Source organism: Fusarium pseudograminearum, chromosome 3 (assembly GCF_000303195.2).
Source record: "Fusarium pseudograminearum CS3096 chromosome 3, whole genome shotgun sequence".
In the NCBI taxonomy this organism is placed as follows: domain Eukaryota; kingdom Fungi; phylum Ascomycota; class Sordariomycetes; order Hypocreales; family Nectriaceae; genus Fusarium; species Fusarium pseudograminearum.
In genome coordinates, this window is record NC_031953.1 from 1208393 (window position 1) to 1229526 (window position 21134).

General features: G+C 49.5%; 7 protein-coding genes across 7 annotated transcripts, besides 1 other annotated feature; 4 read left to right on the forward strand and 3 right to left on the reverse strand.

The window, feature by feature from the left end:
- Positions 1 to 2515: 2515 nt before the first annotated feature.
- On the forward strand, positions 2516 to 4437 carry FPSE_06515 (uncharacterized protein; the record flags this gene model as incomplete). The annotated part of the gene is made up of 5 exons (XM_009259633.1): positions 2516 to 2612; positions 2667 to 3035; positions 3085 to 3124; positions 3185 to 3718; positions 3771 to 4437. 5 exons carry the CDS (start codon positions 2516 to 2518, stop codon positions 4435 to 4437), a joined length of 1707 nt encoding a protein of 568 aa, XP_009257908.1.
- A 317-nt stretch (positions 4438 to 4754) lies between these two features.
- Positions 4755 to 4781: a repeat region.
- Positions 4782 to 6998: 2217 nt separating this feature from the next.
- On the forward strand, positions 6999 to 10145 carry FPSE_06516 (uncharacterized protein; the record flags this gene model as incomplete). The annotated part of the gene is made up of 4 exons (XM_009259634.1): positions 6999 to 7357; positions 7500 to 8354; positions 8414 to 9329; positions 9384 to 10145. 4 exons carry the CDS (start codon positions 6999 to 7001, stop codon positions 10143 to 10145), a joined length of 2892 nt encoding a protein of 963 aa, XP_009257909.1.
- A 1286-nt stretch (positions 10146 to 11431) lies between these two features.
- FPSE_06517 (uncharacterized protein) lies at positions 11432 to 13648 on the forward strand (the record flags this gene model as incomplete). Its single annotated transcript, XM_009259635.1, has 4 exons — positions 11432 to 11451; positions 11536 to 11604; positions 11675 to 13513; positions 13564 to 13648. 4 exons carry the CDS (start codon positions 11432 to 11434, stop codon positions 13646 to 13648), a joined length of 2013 nt encoding a protein of 670 aa, XP_009257910.1.
- Positions 13649 to 13955: 307 nt separating this feature from the next.
- On the reverse strand, positions 13956 to 15336 carry FPSE_06518 (uncharacterized protein; the record flags this gene model as incomplete). The annotated part of the gene is made up of 2 exons (XM_009259636.1): positions 13956 to 15095; positions 15235 to 15336. The coding sequence occupies 2 exons, from the start codon at positions 15334 to 15336 to the stop codon at positions 13956 to 13958; spliced, it is 1242 nt and encodes a 413-aa protein (XP_009257911.1).
- Positions 15337 to 15846: 510 nt separating this feature from the next.
- On the reverse strand, positions 15847 to 16662 carry FPSE_06519 (uncharacterized protein; the record flags this gene model as incomplete). Its single annotated transcript, XM_009259637.1, has 3 exons — positions 15847 to 15953; positions 16005 to 16422; positions 16474 to 16662. 3 exons carry the CDS (start codon positions 16660 to 16662, stop codon positions 15847 to 15849), a joined length of 714 nt encoding a protein of 237 aa, XP_009257912.1.
- A 983-nt stretch (positions 16663 to 17645) lies between these two features.
- FPSE_06520 (uncharacterized protein) lies at positions 17646 to 18382 on the forward strand (the record flags this gene model as incomplete). The annotated part of the gene is made up of 2 exons (XM_009259638.1): positions 17646 to 17761; positions 17827 to 18382. The coding sequence occupies 2 exons, from the start codon at positions 17646 to 17648 to the stop codon at positions 18380 to 18382; spliced, it is 672 nt and encodes a 223-aa protein (XP_009257913.1).
- A 544-nt stretch (positions 18383 to 18926) lies between these two features.
- FPSE_06521 (uncharacterized protein) lies at positions 18927 to 19886 on the reverse strand (the record flags this gene model as incomplete). The annotated part of the gene is made up of 3 exons (XM_009259639.1): positions 18927 to 19392; positions 19445 to 19665; positions 19728 to 19886. 3 exons carry the CDS (start codon positions 19884 to 19886, stop codon positions 18927 to 18929), a joined length of 846 nt encoding a protein of 281 aa, XP_009257914.1.
- Between the last annotated feature and the right edge of the window lie 1248 nt (positions 19887 to 21134).

The window sequence follows — 21134 nt, forward strand, 5'->3', positions numbered from 1 at the left end:
GGGTTCGCATGCGACAAATCAAATTACGTTGTTGCCTGCCAGTTCATTTTTACAAGGACCGTTGGCGAGAAACATGGGATATTTCAGTGATAGCCCCGCCTGGCTGGGGGGACGATGTCTGTATCGATCACTGGAGAAAGAGGTCTCATCTGCCTGCTACGTAGAGATTTCCTTGAGCTTGGCAGCGCCTACACATGGGCGTCTCGGCCTAGTCGTATCCTTCTCGGCCGACTGGCGTACAAGAAGGAACACATACTCCGTATCCCTAGTCGACGTCTTGTGGAATTGCATTGCTTTGTAATAAGCACGAGATATACAGAGTAGTCACAACTCGATTTCGCTACGCATAAACATATCACAATCAAGTCCTTGGACAACATCCTAGTAACACTGCCCTGCACACCGAATAAGAGGAGAACCTTGGCGATTCCCTCGTCTTTCTTCTAGGTGAGCGTCTCGAGCTCGTATGCAGTAGGCAGTGAAACATGGTTGATGTGTGACAAGGCTGTGGTGTTCTGATGTTGTTGGCAATGCAGGTCGATCCCGAATGACTCCTTCATGCATGGAAGTCACCTGCTGACTATGTGATCCATCGGTCTGGAAACCCCAACAACAACGGTATGAGATGTTTGGTTCATATGTGTGCGTGCCGGAATAAACCGCCGGCGGGTGGGTGTGAGCAAACGACAAAGAAGCATCAAGCGAATGGCGCATCACGAATGGGGCAAGCATTGATGAATCGAATGCAAGGAAAACTACCATGACATGAAAGAGCCATGTCCGCCTACGTCTGTCTGTCTGTCTGATATTGGCAATGTGAGCTGGCTGAGCTGGCTAAGAATGTGGGGGGCAACAACATGGACTTGTTGGAATAGACGATTTTTACAACACCGCAACTCCTAAGCATACACCGAACTGATAGATATGGTTTTTTGTGTCGTCTACCCCAAAACCGACGTCACTACGCACCGCCAAGACTGGGATAACGGGCCATGCCATGTGCCAGGTCAATTGGTGATGGTGCTGAGTCTGACTGACAGACATTCGGCTCCGCTGGAATCTCAATGCTGTGCTGTACGCTAGCTATTGTGCACCGAAGAGGTGTGGTGCAGTTCCGGGAGGTCTTGCCTAGTAATATTATCGCTCCACAACCAGGCTGAGGCGACCCCGGGGAGGATTCCCGTGTGACGAGCCCCGGAGCCGTTGCTCGCGGTTCACCGCCTCCTATCTGGATATCCTGTCCTTCTGGGCAACATTGTGTGGGTTGAACTCGTCTATTGCAGCCAATGCGATAACATGGAAGTCAACTGACCGTATTTCAGGTTGCTGATGTTTTGGATGCATAAGGCAGCTTTGAAACAAGAATCAATCTGATGTCGTCGTCGTGGCATGGCATGGTAGTCAGGACTTTTTTCGACGACGGTGCACCACCACCAGGACATGCACCTAGCCACGGCGGATATACCGGAGTGCAGTAGTAAGCCGCTGAGCGAGCGAGCGAGCGTTTGGTTATGGATGTTTTCTGTTCTGTTTTGGCTTTATGGTTCCAGCTCCATTCGCACCCAACAATTAAGCTCGAACCCAACCATCAGTCCATAATAGGTTACTCAAGACACATCCCCGTGGGCTGCGAAATGCGCCCTTGCAAACCTGACGAGAAGAGACTCTGGTACCCCTGCAGAGGTACTTGTTGAGTACTTTCGCCTGGTCGCTCAGGGCTCACCCCGTCTCCGTCTCCCTGGGACCCAGCCCCTGCAGGCCCAAGCCCAATGTCCAGTCCGCCCTGTCTACTGTCAAACTAGGATGACTTGAGGTGTGTGTCGCCCTAGGCTGTTGCCCCACTGCCCATGTCATGCCCAAGAACTGGCCGTTCGCCGCATCGCATAGCAGCGCAGCGCAGTTTAGTGAGTGTACCTAGTGTCGGCCACGACAGGAGATTTGCCCTTTTGGCGCTCATGTCACCGCTCGTTCCAAGCTTGTGGTCTAGGTGCTAGGGGAGAGAAGAAACCCCCCCAGCTAAGGGAAGGCCTGGCAACTCACTAATTAACTTACCTATTTACTCCAAGATGATCATTGTGACATGTACATGTACCCCAGTCCTGGTCGGCGAGGGGTGCAACTACACCCACTCCATAGCTGCTTCTTATAAGTTAATACGCCCCATCTTGGGTCCTTCTTCTTTCCTTCTGCGAACCTTCTATAACCCTTTAATTAGTCTCCCTCCTCCCTCCACCACTTGGTTCTTGCTCAGTGTTCTTTCCCTACTTGTTTATCAACTCAGTCTCTTCACAGATTCAAGCAACCGGCTTCAGCTTGTTTCCTCCATTCACATATACAACAACCCTTCAACTCTTACTCGACGACAACCTCAAGCAAAGTCGCTTGTCTCATGCTATTAGACACAACGAAACGAATCAACTCAATTGACGACTAAGTTTGACATATCCAACAAAGGACGACATCAACACCCATTGTACCGACAAAGAAAGTTTCAGGAGGATCACAATCAGCAAACATGGCGAGGAGTCGTCAAATGTCCGCGGCCAACCGCGATGCTAGCCGCAATGAGAGACAACTTCCCCCATTTCCCACAAAGCAGATGTTTGTTCTAGGTATGAGCTCAGTTTGCATGATGTCTGCGCTTCTTTGGATCTAACAATTGGCAGCCTGCTGCAGAATATGCGAGCCTATCGCATTCATGTCAATCTTCCCCTACATCTACTACATGATCCAGGACTTCAACATCACCGATGACACCAACAAGATTTCAGTATACGCCGGCATGGTCACTTCTGCCTTCACATTGGCCGAGTTCTCCACCGGTGTTCTTTGGGGACGACTTAGCGACAAGATTGGCCGAAAGCCCGTTCTTCTCTTTGGACTTCTAGGAACTGCTTTGAGTGTATTGGTTTTCGGCTTTGCTCCCAGCTTGCCCGTTGCTCTGTTTGCTCGCGCTCTCGGTGGTCTCCTCAATGGTAACATTGGAGTCCTCCAAACTACTGTTGCCGAGCTTGTGACTGTCAAGGAACATCAGCGTAAGTTGAACCAAACAATCGGAAACGAGTTGCTCTAACACTTTGACAGCACGTGCTTATACTATCATGCCCATGGTGTGGTGCATTGGGTAAGCGAATACAACACATATAATCATTGGGAGCAATTGCTGACTGGATTACCTATTTAGATCTATCGTTGGACCTATGATTGGAGGAGCTCTCGCTCGACCATGCATCAGCTACCCCGAGATCTTCGCCCGTGGAACCATTTGGGACCGATACCCTTACCTCCTTCCTAACATTTTCAGCGCCTGCACTGTTTTCTTTGGTGTCATCATTGGACTTCTTTTCCTTGATGAGACCCACTCCGAGAAGAAGAACCAGCGTGATCGTGGTCGGGAGATGGGAGACTACATCACCAGCTGGTTCGGTGGTGTCACCAAGTGCAACGGACGAGACCGCGCTCCTGAGAAGCAGGCTCTTCTTGATGGAAAGCACCACGTCCAGTATCTTTCTAACGCCCCCCGACCTGGCTCTGCGCATTCCGAGGATGAGGCTCTCCCTGCTTATCGAAGCCAGGAGAACTCGCCCCGACTCTCACCCCAGGCTGACACCCAATCTCTGGTTGACGCCCCATTGGAGCCTGTTCTTGAGCGCAAGCCCACCAAGACTTTCATCAAGCCCGTCATCATGAACATTATCTCTTACGGTATTCTCGCATTGTAAGTTTTTCTCGTACCGAGAACTTTGTTCACTCGCTAACATACCTTGCAGCCACACTATGACTTTTGATCAGCTTTTCCCCGTTTTTCTGAGCACCAAGCGACCCGAGAACCCTGTTCACGATCTCCCCTTCAAGTTTACCGATGGATTCGGACTCGAGACGAAGATGATCGGTGTCATCATGTCTGTTCAAGGATTGTACTCGCTTCTCTCCAACTACCTCATCGTGCCACCTGTTACTCGACGACTTGGTTCTCTCCGACTTTTCCGAATGCTCGCGTTCTCTTACTTTGCGCTTTACTTGGTCACCCCCTACCTGGTGCTCCTCCCTGACTCGATGCGAATGCCAGCTATCTACCTCCTGGTCATCTGGAAGTGCACCTTCTCCACCATGGCCTACCCCAGCAACGCTATCTTGCTTGCCAACTCAGCACCCTCTAAGCAGGTCCTTGGCACGATCAACGGTATTGCGGCGTCAACTGCCAGCTTGTGCCGAGCTCTCGGCCCCACATTGTCTGGACTGCTGTACTCTTGGGGTCTCCAGACTGGATACTCTGGACTAGCTTGGTGGTTCAGCGGACTCATCACCATTGTTGGAGCTTACCTTAGCTCTCAAATCACCGAGGGCGGTCCTCAAGAGGAGACAACACTACCAGAGGAGGATCCTCTTATGGACGAAAGTCTTTTCACCGACTACGACGAGGAGAACAGCGTTTAAGAGAACAACAGCAGCAACATGCGACTCGAATTTTTCACATGGAGTTTGAACGTTTCGAGCAAAGCGAAGAATCGGAACAAAAAAAACTGGCGTCATTGCTTTCAGGGACGGATTGTATAAAGGGCACACAAGGCCCCGGTCGAATAATACCCCCCATTTTTTCCAACACAGCGATGAGGCATGGATCAGGCGTTTTTATTACAACAAGACGAAAAAGAAGATGGATGAATCGGGACATCTTCTTTTCTTCTCTCACGACACATAGACTATGGATTCAGTACAGGACGGATTCAACGACAGGTAGAAGGACATTTTGGTTTTTTTTTTTTATTTCTTTTTTTTTTGGGACAATTCTTTTGTAATGGAATTGCTATACGGCTGATGGCACCATTGCCCATGCAGCATCGTCTACATCGCGACCCCGGAGGTTTAGAAGGCGTTTGTCGGTATGGGCCTTTTCTTTTCTTTTTATGTTAGTGGCCTCCAATGTGTCGATAGTGTTTGTTTTTTCAGGCTTTTAAGAGTATGCGATTTTCTCAGTTCTGGCTACCTCGCGGGGCCAAACTGGCGGTGTAAGAAAGGAACGGAAAGGAAAGGATAGGATATGTTAGGATAGTCTCGTTTGCAGTAATTTCAAGACTGCAGTCTCATTGAACAAGATTTATGCACAGAACTTTTTGACTATGTTTCTTCGAGTGACATGTAGCTAGCTGGGTACATGGTGATGGATGCATGAAGCGTTGCTTGTGTATGCAGGGAGCATGGCTCTGTAAGCGGTCAAAACGCATATTCCCGGCGGTCAGAGAGGTAGAGAGAGAGAGGTGTGGAATTATCTTGATCGGAACTCTAGTGGGATTTATCAAAGTTTGTGAAGCATTGAATATGCATGTCAACATGTCGATAGTTTGGTCTAGACCTCGTGATGAAGCCTGTGCCACAAGTATGGCTTGGACTTGTACAGTATAGCTAGGATGGATGTACGTAAACCCGTTGACTGTGTGGTCCGTCCAGTCGGTAGCCCAAAAAGGCATCAAGAAGAGAAGAGAGTCAGCAGTCAGGAAAAGTGAGAGCAAGACGACGACCCTTGCTGATGTAGATCAACCCCATGATCTGATGGTGTCAAGGGATATACCCTTGCTGGACTTGACAATGTATATTTCTCTGAATGACGCATAAACCATAAATGATAGCAACCAGGTTGATTATGCAGTCTTATGAGTATGTTTGCAATTAAAAATTGTACGATTCGTGCGCTCCTAGATGTTGAAGTATCGAATTGAGTTGATGGATGGTGTGGAGAGAGTATGGCTAAAGAAGAAAGAGGAGAGACGGGACCCTTGTTATGTGAAGAATAAGTCTGTACACCTTTTTCTACAACTAAAGTAATACGGCTGTTGGACAATGATGCTGCCATGTGTTGTGCTGTGCCGTACTGTCATGTCAAAGCCCACCCATCCCATTCCCTAATGCAGTATCTGACGGCGAGAGCTGAGAGGTACCGTGTGTAGGACAGGGAACTTGAATCGACTGTATAGCCGGGTAGTGTTTGTTGCACTGAGAAGCGGGGAAGAGAGAAAAAGAAAAGAAAATAGTATCTCGGGAGTATGGGATGAGAATTGGTTATGATATGATCCAGTCTAGCTACTAATTGTCAGAGACTGCTACCAAAATACTATCAAGCATGCATGCATCTATCACTGGAGAGATATAGTGTACGCACTGTGGGCAAAGTACTTAAGAGGACCCTTGTTTGTCTACATCGTGTGAAACAAGCCCATCTGACAAAGAACGGCCATTGACCACCGTCACCTCCACCAATAATTTATTCGCCTAACTTTTGAGTTTATAAGTGTAGGTAGCCAACTTCAAAGTTCTCGGTACGGATGCTTCCAGAGTTTAAACTAGGTCCCTTATTCGAAACCATTATTCATGATAATACTTACGCGATGTAGTTTCTATACTGTAATACTTGTTCAATCCCTGCAAACCTACCATTGAATACACTACCTAACCGTAAACAAACAAGAAAAAAAAGACCAATCTTACAGAGGTTTGTCCATATATTTTTTTCTTATCAACCTGTTACCCACGCTTTGACAGCTCTTGTCTACCTGCTAACTATACTTTAGCGGCTGCCTCGGCAGTGTCGATCCTTTCCCGCATTTATTCCTTTCGGTTGTCATCTTGCCTCATTTCCATCCACATCCTCAAACCATCCCACGTCCCTCTTTCAGCCTCAGCCTCCTCCTCCTCCTCCAGTTGGCGCTCATTGTTTTGTGCTTACCGTATTCTCCGCCGTTATTAATTGTTAGTCCCCGGCCCGGATTACTCAATCTACCGCTCCGCTTTCCCGACCCCCCGACCCCCCGGTCCTCCGTTCCGTTCCGTTTCGAGCTCAAGCTTGAGCTTTCCATCATCAATCAATTCAAACCAACCCTCTCGACCCGACGCTGCCTCTCCGATTGACACTGTGACGTCTCACCTCCGCCTTTCGCTTCCCGTCTCCGTCTCAAAAATAGAATTGTCGGCGCCGCCACCGGCTGCCCGCCAGGCCCGTCACAATGCCTGCGCGTGGCCCTCCGTCTCCGAGCTCGCAACCTGCAAAGCGACAGCGACAAAACTCTTTTGACGATGCGTCACCACCGCGCAACGGCCAGTCGAGCCCCCAAAGCCGTGAACGTGAACGTCTCCAGACCGACGGCGCATCTGCCCCCGCCTCGGCACCCTCCACCATCGCCTCTCCAACAGTAACGGCCAAGGCAGGCCAGAGCAGTAACTTTCGCAACGTCAGTGCCTGTAACCGTTGTCGCCTACGTAAGAACCGTTGCGACCAGAAGCTTCCGAGCTGCGCAAGTTGCGCCAAGGCAGGGGTCGCTTGTGTTGGCTATGATCCCATTACAAAGAAGGAAATCCCACGAAGGTACGATGAGGGTCTTGTGACAGCGCGCGACAATTCCGACGTGCTGCGCTGCGCTGCGCTTCAACTATCAGTCGTTTGGTGTCGCGTGCTACGGAATCGCTGCAAGAACAAGTGAACGAATGCTGACTGACTTACCGCGCAGTTATGTTTTTTACCTTGAGACTCGAGTAGAGCAGTTGGAGAATCTGCTCAATGCCAACAATATCGCCTTTCCCCCAGCCGAAAATCTCGAATTGTGTTCCAGGATAGGCACCGACACCGCCAGTATCAACTCAAACACCGAAACAGGGTATTCTGCAGCATCAGAAGCTGGCGACCGTGGCATGGGCAGACCTCAGGCTCAAGCAGTTGAATCGTTGAAGAAAAAGACAGGCCAAGCGGGGTTCCTCAATAATATTGTGAGCCCCTCAAAACCTCGTTCTCTCGCGTCTGCATCCGGTGTTTCGTTTGCGCGGGTCGTATATGCTGCAGTTCAATATTCGGCTGCTGGACAACCGAACTCGAACGATTCCAGAGCTCCTAGACAACCGAGCGGAAATGGAGCTTCTCTGCGCGATTCCTTCTTTGGTTTACATACCAGACCTTCAATCAAGCCTGCTGCTTTCCCTAGCAAGGAAGTTGGCTTGCGACTTGTGAGACTATATTTTGAACACTCTAATCCCCAGATCCCCATCCTGCACAGGGGAGAGTTCATGCAGACATTCGAGCGTATCTACTCAACTAAGGATCCGGCTCGAGGTTCGCGAGAATTGTATTTGTTAAATATGGTCTTCGCTATCGGTTGTGGTGTTATCGTGGGCGAGCCTGTAAAAACAGAATCCTCCGGCGATCCTGGTATGGATAGCAGGAGCCGGTGCGAGCCTGAAGAATATCATGCGAGCGCTATCGTACACCTGGAATCGTGCTTGAGCAATAGCGGGGGAGGTTTGGAGGTGTTGCAAGCCGTTCTTCTTCTCGCTAATTTTGCTCTCCTTCGTCCTGTTCCCCCGGGTCTTTGGTATGTGCTGATTGATCGTATTTGGCGTTTTTGGAGCTCGCCTAACTGACACTGAATAGGTACATTATTGGAGTTGCTGTGCGGCTCGCAGTCGATCTCGGTCTACACTATGAGGATGACCGAGAGATCGATGCCGGGTCCAACGAAACTGAACAAACCGACGCTGCTCGGGAGAATGGCGCTCAAAATCGTGGAAAGAAGTTGTGGCATCGAGATATGCGACGACGTCTCTGGTGGTGCACGTACTCTCTGGATCGTCTGGTAAGCACATGCGTCGGAAGACCATTCGGCGTGAGTGATCAGGTTATTACAACCGAGTTTCCCTCGCTATTGGACGACGACTACATCACGCCGACTGGGTTTCGAGAATCACCACCAGACCAGATCCAGCCCAGTTACAAACATGTAGCGCATCATTACTTTCGCCTGCGGCTGCTGCAGTCTGAGATTCTCCAAGTATTGCAGTATAACCAGGCCCAGATTGCCAAGGCTGGTGTGCAGGGCAAATATCCCGATATGCATATTCATTTGCCGTCGCCGTTCCTAGTGCAGTTCGATTCGTTCCGGTCGTGGCGCATAGACATCGATCGAAGGCTGTACCAATGGAAGACATCAGCGCCATCTAAGCAAGAGACCGGTGTCATGTTCTCGACGGAGTTCCTGGAGCTCAACTACTGGCAGGCCATCATCATGCTGTATCGCCAGAGCCTCAGCGTTCCAGCCATGTTTGAGGGCGAGTACAACTCATCCAACGAGGTTAACAGTCCAACGGCGTTTCAAGCAGAGCTTCGTGAAGACGAGGATCGTATCTATCTGAAGGTTGCTGAGGCAGGCCAAAAGATTCTTCGTTTGTATAGACAGCTTCATCTCAGCGGGCTCGTGAGCTATACGTATCTTTCTACCCACCACCTGTTCATGGCAGGAATCTCGTACCTTTATGCCATATGGCATTCGCCCATCGTACGAAGTCGCCTGGTAAGTTTAGACGAAATAAGAGTCCTCGGGGAAATATACTAATAGTGGATCCAGAGCATGGATGAAGTGGACTTTACTATTCTCGCTGCCAAATCGGTTCTCACAGACATGATCGACAAGTGTCCGCCCGCCGAGACATGCCGAGATGCATTCGATCGAACGGCCAAGGCCACCATTAAGATGACCTCTTCAACAGGCGGTTTTGGTGCGCCGGCGGCCCGACGACAGCGTTCTGCATGGAACACGCCACCCGACTCGTCAAAGACATCTGCCCAAGCACGTCACCGTGCTCAGGGCTCAGATCAGGCGTCTTATCCAATTGACCTATCCCTCTCCGACACCCTTTCTTCTCCTAGCATGTCAGTTACGGGCGACGGTAATGCGCAGGCATCGCCACCAATGGCGCGGTCAGCTGAAGGATACCTGATGCAATCACGAAACCGAGGCGGACCAAGTCCATCAGACTCTGGTCTTAAACAAGAAGGCTCTCCTGTAGAGTCAGGCATGGTCCCATCGCCTGTTCCTCGAAGAATGACTTCCCAGCCATCCAACGGGGGATCTTTTGGGGGGCAGCAGCAATTCAATGGGCAGGATTACCCCGATGCGCAGACAATGGAGTTTCTCCAGAATCTGGGAGCTTCTTCAAACGGCGATTTCAACCCTATGGACCAGTCGCAGCTCGATATGGGACTCAGCATGAATTGGGAGGGTCTTCATCATGACTTTGGTGAGGCACCTCAACTGAACCCGTTTGATACATTTTTCTTTGGTGGTCCTCAAGGAGGAGGTGGCCAAGATGGCGGCATGAACATGTAAGATGATGTGATATCTGTTGGGGCTGTTTCTGTCTTTATTGCCGGCGTGATGTCTAGAACAGATGCGAGTGGTACCTTGATGGCTATGTTATGGGTTGCTACGTCAGAAGGCGAGAGAAATGCCTGTTGTTGATGGCGGAAGCTCTGGAAAGTAGATGCTGGTTGACACTTACAAGCTGGGAAAAATTAAGAGCAGGGAAATCATGATGGTTTGTTATCAGTTTTATACCATGGTGAGGTACAAAGTCGATTTAAAGAGATGAGTCTATATTATGAGCTGGGATAGTATATAGTTGAAGAGAGATGTCATTGGCGTATTTGTTTACGTGTGAATAGCTTCACGATGAGGTTATGTGAATCATATATTGAATCGGCAGCTTAAGGGAAAGGTTTAAGACTTATTGTCCTTACTATTTGAATTCGCATATATCCATATATGGCTCATAATCACGTCTTATGAGTGCAATTGCTCATATTGGCAGGTGATCGCTGACATATTGTCTCAATCAAGTAGGTATCATTACTTCCTATTGCTGTTGCTCGTGACAACAGCTGCACCTGATCATACCTAGAGATGAATAATAAGCCCATGGATATATTGCAGAGTACCTTGTTTATATCGAGATTATCCCACCAGTTCAAATCCCATAGATAATCTTCATTGTGATGTGCTATCGTCAGACCTTTAACTCTAGGTTATTTAAGGTTTGGACTCCTCGTCCTCACTGGAGTGAATACCTAGTAGGTTCTAAATATAATGCATTTTTGGCCGTGATTGGTAACAAATTATTGTGACTGGAGGGCTTTGCCAGACTCGTATTATTCAGTGGATATTTACAGGTATTGTTCAGGTGGATAAAGGTCCACTGGATAAGTGACAAGTCCATGCCCGCTCTCGGCTGCCTTTTAGCCCGTTGACTATGAATGTCCCCAGCAACGTCATTTAGACATCCATTTGCATCCTCCTACATAATCCACCTCAGTAATCAATCAACCAACTCATTGTTGCCAGCTTCGTTTCTTCCGCTACGCCCTACTAATATCGAAAACCAAAGCGAATACGATCGAACAACACGATATTCTGGATAATACGTTTCTGCATATCGCGCCGCTCTGCACCATCGAACCGCCCAGTCCCCGCGACCAGCTAGCTACCTCAATTAAGCTCCAAATCTCGACTATATCACCGCCAAAGTCCAAACACAACAGACGCATCGGCTTTGACCCGCAGGACAGCTCGACGTCATCGTGTATTGTCGCTCCCTCTGAGGAGCGGCGGGGATCATCATGGCGGTAGAAGAGGGCGAGTATGTACCCCCATGAACCCAAAAGCGAACCTACAGCTTATCAATCATGACTCGATTATATGCATCACCACTAACATCTACCAGTATCTACCCGACCGAGGCCCTCATTCTAAAACAGTCGCGGAGACATTACCGTATACCCGTGCGATCACAGTACGTCAATCATGATCATGCATATGGTTCCGCCGCCGTCACCCTCAAATAGCATAGCTAACATTTACAGGCACTGGCAGCTACGCTCTCTCATTAGCGCTGAGAAACAAAGCACCGTGTATTTTCCCGGAGGCACCGGCAGCAATCATATCCAGCGACTGAACGTATCAACCCGACAATGCGAAACCATCAAACTCCTGACTTTTGCGCCGCGATGTCTCGTTGCTGAGAAAGGATGGTTGTGCTGTGGGAGCGAAAGTGGCGACTTCGTAGCAATACGGCTCGATGAAGGAAACGAAGACAACGACGATCCTCTGTCTGGAATCGACCCGGAAACTCGACTTCATCTCGGCCTTGATGCCTTCCCTAACGATCCCGTGTTCTCTCTCATCTCCCGCGCCAGGCGATCCCAAAAGAATATGATCGCCAAAAGCATGAAGTTGGCCAAAGACAGGGTTAATTGCATCACGCTCTGGTTTCCTCCTACGACCATGCCGGCGAATGCAAAAGCCTATAAGGAACCAGTAGCGGTACTAGCGAATAACGACCGGACCGTTACCCTTGTCAGTCTACGTGATTTTGAAGAAAAAGACAAGACGGAGGCGTTGGATATTATCACGTACCCCGACTTTGTGAACCGATCTCTTCTATCTCCCGACGGAAGGTTCCTCATCTCCATTCTTGACGATCCATACATGTACATCCACGAGCGAGTAAGGAAGACCACCGAATCGCCAGCAACCAAGTCACCCGATGAAATCTCATACCAATGGGAGCAGACTCAAAGAATTCTACTCAAAAGTCAACGAAAAGACGATAGAACTGACAGCAGAGGAAGCTTCGCGGCCTGCTTCTCAGAATCAGGAGCGTACCTCGCCATCGGAACTCAACATGGCACGATTTCTATCTTCAACGCCGCTCTTCTTGCAGACCCCGATGCCAACCCCCTTATTACAACCTTTGAGTCCTCCCGACCACGCAGTGGCCCTGGTGCTATCCGAGATATGGCATTTTGTCCCGGCCCGTACGACTTGTTAGCCTGGACAGAGGACAGAGGACATGTCGGGATCGTCGATATGCGGAGCAACTTTGTCATTCGCCAGATTGTCGATATTGAAGATCCAGCGTTCGAGCATATCAACATTCTCGACCGAAACACTACTATTATTGACCCGCGCGATTTGGAAAGTCATCGCGAGAGAAGAGACAACGACGCAGCTACGGGCGCCATAGAGAACCAGAGGCGCCGCGAGGTGCTCGAGCATCTCAACACTCCACTTACTGCTAGCGAGACGTTGGTGCTTGAAGCCATGCAGATGGGCCGATCCAATCGTGAGAGAACGATTCAGCGAGCTGCAGCGCCAGAGGATAGGCCGATTGGGGGGCCGACCACATTTTGGGCACGTCGCCGGGCCCCTATTTCTGCTGCCGCTGGTAATGCCGAGCAGTCTAATGATCGTGGAAGTAGTAGTGTTGGTCGACCAATGGGGGGTCTTCTGGCTAATAATCCTCGGTTTCGTCCTGGCAATATCACGCGAGCTGCAAGGCCCACGGGTATTGCCGAGGGCGAAACCCTCGAAGGCTTTGCAAGGAGAAGACGCGAAGAGGAGCGTCGACAGGAAAGTCTTGGCGAAACCATGGCGATGCTTAGTAGAGAACGTCAACGACGGGAGAGTCTTGGTGAGAACGTGGCTGAACGTCAGCGACAAGACCCTTCCTACCTCCAAGTACTTGATATCCTTCAGGCGCGAGAGCGAGACTCCGATCGCGAACTAGATGACACCACGATAATAGTTCCACTGGTGAATCAAGTTGTGAACAGATGGGAGGAAGATCATGGTGTGTTTGAGGTGCCGCCTTCGCCAGACAACACTGCCGGGCTGGCTTGGAGTGAAGACGGTCGTATTCTGTAAGTGCCCGCCTCTCAACGCATCATGAAGTCGTGCTAACACTCTATAGTTTTGTCGGCGCACAGAACGGCATATACGAACTTCACGTCGACGTGCAAAGCAGAAAGTTTTGCCCCAGTATTTCGATGAGGTGAGAGTTGAGGAGTTGAAGTTGGCGCTTGGTCGAACCTGTTTCTTGACAAAGGCAGGCTTTGAGAACCCTTGGGATTGCTATCTTGCTTTGATACCAAAATGATGAACAATAACGATGGTTGTTTGCACGCATTGGCACATTTCACCGGAGTACGTTGGAAGTTTATGGCGTTTTCTATTCTTATCCAAGTCGGCTTCCCATGCTGCCTACTTGAGCCGATATTTCGAATAAAATACCGGGGAGCAGTCAAGTGGGAACGACTAATTAGTTCAATAAATTTGACGTATGTGATGTTCGGTGTCTTTGCTCTACAATGACTGCGTAGATCCATACAGTATATTCTGCACCATTTCAGCAATGGCCAAAGAACTTGTCAATCCGGGGCTTTCAATGCCTAATAGATTTATCCAGCCCTCGTACCCTTCTTCTTTCCGAACAATAAAGTCTTGGAATCCTTTGCCCTGACGAACAGCATCTTGGCCAGCTAGTTTGGGCCGGATGCCTGCATAGTCTGCTACCAAAGCCGAAGCATCAATGCCAGGTAGATAACGCTGGATCTCGTTGATAGCCTGTGGCAATCGTTCCGCGTTGACGGCTAGATCGTTGGGATCGTCAATCCACTCAACATCGGGACCAAAGCGTAGGCGACCCGCAAGGTCAAGTGTAAGATGGGTGCCCAAACCTGCGATGCCAGGCTCGGGCACCGGGTAGATAAGCCGTGAGATCTTGGGTTGAGATGCAGAGTACGAGAAGTAGTTGCCCTTGGCATAGTATAGATTCTGACGCTTATCAGACGGTACTATCATGTTGTGAATGGCCGCCGCTCCAAGCCCTGCAGCGTTGATGAGCGTCTCGGTCGTGATACTCGATGTCTCACCAGTAGAAGCATCTTTGACATCAATCTCCCAGCCCTCACTACCAGGTTTGGGTCCGAGCGGAGTGATGTTAGAAACGGGTGAATTGAGCGCCACAACTCCGCCAGCATCTTCAAACAGGCCCTGAAGACACAGCATCAAGCCGTGCGAGTCCACGATGCTAGTCGTTGGGCTCTCAAGCGCGCACGCAGCCTTGACACCTTCACCGTCCCGCTTCACCTCTTCGCCGCTGACCCAGCGCGTTGGAACACCGAGTTCGTTTTTGCACAGAGCGTGAAGCTTGTCAAGAGTTTCTTGCTGGTCCTCGTTCTGGGCTACGATCCATTTGCCTGTGTGGCGGTGGCCGATGTCGTGCTTGTCGCAGAGCTCGTAGAGCAGGTTCTTTCCGCGGATGCAAAGCTTTGTCTTTAAGCTCGAGGGTCCATAGTAGATACCTGCATGAATGACTTCGCTGTTGCGGGAGCTTGTCTCTGTGCCGATGGCATCATGGCGCTCTATGAGCACGGTTGAGGTACCATCTCTTTGGGCAAGCTGGCGGGCTACCGCTAGCCCAACGACGCCGCCACCTATGACCTGCTATATGGTTAACTCATGTTCTGCAATTAATTTTGTGATGCATCCTGGAAAGTCCAATGGAGCTTGCTCCCTGCTGAAGACCTCATGATCCAGGTGTGGAATCCATGGGGATGAACTTGGTATGAGACCAACTTACAGCATGTGTGAAATCAGCACTAGCAGCTGCAGTTGAGCTGAAGCTGTACCTCTGGGGTATCAAAAATTTGGAAGAAAATTTCCGCGTCGCAGGACGAAGCATGGCTAGTGTTGTTGAAGGTGAGTTGTAAAACTACGAGTGTGTTCGGCGAAGCGAACATTTACACCGAACTACCGATGACGCTACATCAAGAAACAACGTTCACCATATGCCGATATGTGCTCATCATATCTGTTTATAGATTGGTGCATCATATTGGATCCGAAGGGGATTCCATGTCTGTTTTTTATTTGATTTGGTATGTGAAAACAATAACCGCTCATCATGGGTTTCATACCCTAAAGCCGCCCATGGTATCTCATGTACCATACAATAACATCTTGCCACATTCATACTTTCAAGAATACCATATCTTCTTAAAGCACTGTCTGAGCTCATCATAAACATACATCATGAATCAAAAACGCCATATGCATTCCTATCAATTCCTATCCTTGGTCAAGCCCAACTTCCAGACTGAGCTTTATCGTCAAACGCCATGATAACCCTCAACTCTTGGTGTATTGCTGAGTAAACAAGGGCAAGGGTACACTTATCTCAAGTATCCTTACTCTATTCAGTAGAGGGCTTATCAGCCTCCTTGCCTGCTATTGTAGAATACCTCCTCGATTGTGAGTGTTGCTCGTGAGCGACCGGTGAGCCATCTGTCAGCTGTTTCTCTTGTACATGTTAGATAAAAGTAAAACAACAAGATTTTACGTCACACTTACCGAGTTCTCGGATGCGATTGCGAAGCATCTGGTTCTCACGGGTGAGCATCTGAGTCTCAGCCTGGTAAAACGCACTCTCGTCTCGACCGCCTAGAACCCAATCCTCACTGTTTCCACCTATGGACGTTGAGCGAAGTCTTGGAGAAGCGCCGCTGCGGCTGGGTGTTCTCGAGCGTCGGGCTAGGTCGAACGAGCTGCGAGGGTGACGATGACTGTTGGAGCGAGAGCCTGAGTCACCGGTGGTACCATGAGGGATAGACACATGAGAGCTCGAGGCGTGGGGAGTTCCGTGGCCCAGCCGCTCGGCGATAGCGCTACTATCGTCTACGGCAGAGCCTTGGTTCTGGTTGTTGGGGTTGGCAGCTTGGAGGCGCTGGAGCTCTAGCTGTTGCTGCCGGATCATGTGCAAAAGGCGATTCTATAGATAAATGCTTAGCCGTGTCATTATCATGATAGAGTGGTATCGTACCACTTGACCTTCCTGCTCCGCCTCTATTACTTGATGTATCTCGCCCAGACTAGGTGCTCTGTGGTGACGAGGGTCGCCTGTGAGAGGCGATCCAGATATAGGCTGTGGACTGGCGGTTGGAAGTCCAGAATGTTCGTTAGCCATTTCGCCTGACGATGCTGCGGCGGGATCGTTGTGTTGCGAGTTCATTGGGAGGTTTAGCCCTTGGCCGATTTGAGGTGATGTCTGAGTTCGGTGGATGAAATTGTTAGAGGCCAAGACCCTAGTGGGAAATGACAGAGTCTTGTTGTTCTAGCTTGAATGAGTAAAATGTATGTTGGGAAGGTCTTGGTGGATGCTAATGTTGGAGTCCGGCAGTCATGGAGGTAGCTTGTAGCTTGCAGCGATACGGAAGCTGAACGTGGGGAGCTACTTGGTGGGTGATTCGTTGCGGGGATGCTATGACATGGATGCTTGCGTTTGGGGTTACGCATGTGTTACTGTATTATCATTTGGACTCATCAACCAAGCAAGCAGTTGACATTATCAGGCAATTGATTATGCAATGTACTGACTGCATATTGTAGCTTCCTATTTCATAAAATATCTACCCATTTGTTAAGCCCGTATTGTCTCCCTCCCTTTGAGATTACAGCCAAGTCAAGATTGTTGCCTTCTTCAATCCGGTTTTTGTTCTCCTGTGGACAAACTGTGATAGAAATTTAACGATATTTTTTCATGGATTCAGAGAAGAGCTGTCATAACTCAACCTGTGTTTCATTTCTTGTTCTATCATGCGGTAGTAGATATTCCTAGTTCAACATCTACCTACTAATTCAAGAACGTAAAAATATAGACAACGCCATCAAGTTCCAAAAACACAATAAAAAGTAAATTGCGAGGTCTAAAGAATAATGTGAGAGGGACTAGTGGGCTAGTAAAATTCATATGTATAATTAATTACCTAGTCTCGTCGTTACAGTTTTATTAATATCTTTTTAATTCTACTTCTTCCTCTCTTTAAGAGGTTGGCAAGTGGCACTAGCGTGACGAGATACCCACTTCTTTTATCGATAAGAATTTGCGATCAAATTTTGGCGGGCATTTTTTGTACGTCTCTCGCAAGTCTCGATCCAACCCATATCCATCTACAACATCCATCGTAAACGAATACCCAATTCCTCTAATCAATCATGGGTCGCGAACTCCAAAAGAAGAAGGCTAGATCAGGCCGACAGCCTGTTAGACAGCTCAACAGATCCAAGAAGATTCTCAACCCCCGAGGCAACGATGCTATTGCAAAGAGCTGGTACGTTCCATCAATCTTTCTCTGCATCACCATAGAGCAAACCCAGCTGACGCAGAAATCTACAGGAACAAGAAGGAGACCCTCTCTCAGAACTATCGCCGTCTCGGTCTCGTAGCTCGTCTCAAGGCCCCTGCCGGTGGAACAGAGAAGCAGCTCGGCGCAACCACAACCAGCGCCTACGCCAACGACCCCTTCGCCATCGCCACGATTGAAAACGCCGTCGTCTCCGAAGCGCGTGTCGAGCGCGACGCTGATGGCAAGATCATCCGCATCATTGGCTCCGCCAAGCCCAACCCTCTTAACGACCCTCTTAACGACCTTGACGAGGGCAGCGACGCCGAGGACAAGCCTGCTGAGGAGTGGGGCGGCATCGCAGACAACGCCGACGAGGAGGAGACGACAGACGTCGTCAAGCAGCTCCTCGAGCAGGCCAAGCAGCCTGACTTGCCCAAGAAGAGACACCAGAGTGCTCGCGAGATTGAGTGGTTGGAGAAGCTGGTCGCCAAGTACGGCGATGATACAGGTGCCATGTCCAGGGATCGCAAGTTGAACCCTATGCAGCAGACATCCGCGAACATCGCCAAGCGACTTCGCAAGATGCAAAAGGAGAGCCAGGAGTAAAGGAAGGGAATTAGACACTTTTATTTAAAAGAGAGGGGGGGCTTTCGAGGAGAGCCTTTGAGGAGAGTTTAAAAGGCTGAATCGCTATATCATCAAGTACGGAGCATCAAAACTGGCTTAGAACAGAAGGCGTTGGGAGTTGGTCTTGAGCATCTTGGGGAAAATACACATAAGACGTCGTATATAGGATCCTCATTTACACGACTGAACTTTCTATACTGTCAAAAAAGATACAGGATAACAACAAGCACAAGTATGTGTGCCTTGAATGTATGGTAGTATGTGTACGTGCAAGTGCCCAACTTCATATATGCAAACCGAGGCAATTCCTTACATGGCCCTTGTCTCTTTCTGCGCAATCATGACGCCGTAAAACGCCTCTCCTCCATATAGAGGCGTTGTCCACCATAGAAAAATGTCGAGCCGCATTCCAGATGCAGACGTTTCCCAGGCTATTTCCACACCAAGCAAAATAAACACCGTTGCGTAAAAACAAAGAAACCAATCTATATCCTTTCTTTCATTTACATGTCTTGAGAAAAATTTAGTGTCCCCTGTCGTAGTTGGCGGCGGGGAACTGGGCGGGCACGTCCTCGTATGGGTGACCGCCTGTAGGGTTGGCGTAGCTGGCTGGCATAGAGGGAGGGGCGCCGCCGTGGTACTGGGTGTCGTTCTCGAAGAGGGTGTTGTTTCGTGGGGGAAGGGCACCGAAGCGATCGGGGTCATCGTCATCGGCGCTGTAGGGGTTGGCATCGCCGTAGCGGGAGTTGCTGTTGTAGCTGCTGTTGTTGTAGCCACCACCACCGTAGGCGCTGCTTGCGGGCTCGTGATCGTCCATGTCGACTCGCTCGTAAGCCTCGTCGCCGTGAGGAGCCATGGAGAAAGCAGCCTTGTCGGGGTCAATGTTGTCGCTGCCCACTTGACGGTTGTCATAGCCCGGCAGGACGTTGTTGTTGTTATAATAGTTGAGAGTGTAGAGCGAGACAAAGGTTGTGCCACCAAAGAGGATGCTGCCGAGTTAGTTAGCAATGACTTCAATTGATACATAGTTGATGTACATACGTTACGAGAACACCACAGCCGACAACACCCTTGCTGATGTTGCAGGCAGTGCCACACTGACCGGCGGCGTTGTAGGAAGCTTGAGTGGCAAAGGCAGACAACCAAATGATGGTGAAAGCAGCGTCGACAGCAAGCATGGCATGCGGTTGGGCGAAGCGTCGAGTGCGGCCCCATCGGGGGGTCATGATCAGGAAAATCCAAGCTGGTACTGAAAGGAAACACTGAATTTCATCATTAGTCTGGCCATGATACATGGTGAGCCGGTCGGTGTATGTCGACGTACCACTCCGAACGTCCAGCCGTTCTTGCCTGTAACATCAGCATTCTTTGCATTCAAGACGCCGATTTGCAAACACCATGCGACGAGGGAGATAATGATCTGAAAAGAGTGAAGACCCAGTTTCAAATTGGGGACGATATCGGGATCAATATTGAACTGCATGGCTGAAGGTTGATGTGTGGATTGTGAGGATAAAGGTGCGAATGCGGACGCAAACCAGGAGAGACGATGTATTTGTTGAACTAGTCAAGAAGTAAGAAGGCGGCGAGTTGTATGGGAGGTGTCTTGTTGGCTTTTCAGCTGAAATCGCAAGGGCTTGTTTCGTCACAGGTATATCGGTTAAAGAGTTCCGCCGTGTCGTCAATGCTTTTTTGGAAGAAGGAGATGGAACTCGCTAGGTTGGACCAGATGAGGTTGAGAATGGCTAATGTACCAGGACAAAGAGCGTTATCGTCAATAGAAATGTTGTTGTTATTGTTTGTTGATTGAGGAAAAGGCCCAAAGACGTTGGCGTTAGACGTTAGGTTGGGTTGGGTCTGGATTAAGTTCGATGGCTTGGAAACCCTGACGAAACAGGTTCCCTGGCCAGCGAGCCACAGGCATCCCACTGTCGGTGACCATGACGCTAGGTCGCTGGAACAAGCCTGGAGAAAAGCCAAGCATAGGCGGGCGGGGCCCGCAGTGAATCTCACCTCACTGGATTGGTTTCCTAGCGCTTGGCTACGCGTTGCTAGTTGCAACAGCAGGGCTGGCAGGGCTTTGTCACTGTGGCTGTGGCTTCCATGTTCATGATTCAAGCTCACTGATTACCCCAAACTCTCCTGTCTCTATCTGTATCTAGACGCCATCAAATTGAACCATCTGGAGATATCAGCGCTAGTTCAGGGATGCCCGAGATAAATCCTAAATCACCTCCGTCTGGTAACGTTAGGGAGCGCCTAGCAATGAATATGTCTGCCCTGGCTTGTCTTGGGCTTGCCTTGCCACAGCTGCGCCACGGGCGAATAATTTAGGGGACCAGCATGAGATCCATTGTTGACCAATGACAAGACATAAGATGCGAATTATATCTAAATTTATGCTTCAGCTGAAAGACTTGTCGTGGAACGTTTTATGTCATTCCCGTTGAGGTACTTTGTAAGACGATCGTCTCGCATCTCATTTCTCATTTCTCATTTCTCCAAGACTCGACGACTCTTGTGTAATTATTCCAACACTGGTCACATCTTTTGCTGTGTTACTGATAAACATGTGAACAGCCACCATGGTTACGCATATTTATTGTTTATTTCGGATGACACGGGATGCTGCCCCGCGGATGACGTTGCACCGAGACTTGCAGTGCATTAGTTCCCTTGTGAAGATTTCATCAAAGTTCAAAACTGTGAGGTCAAAGATTACCCGAAGTTA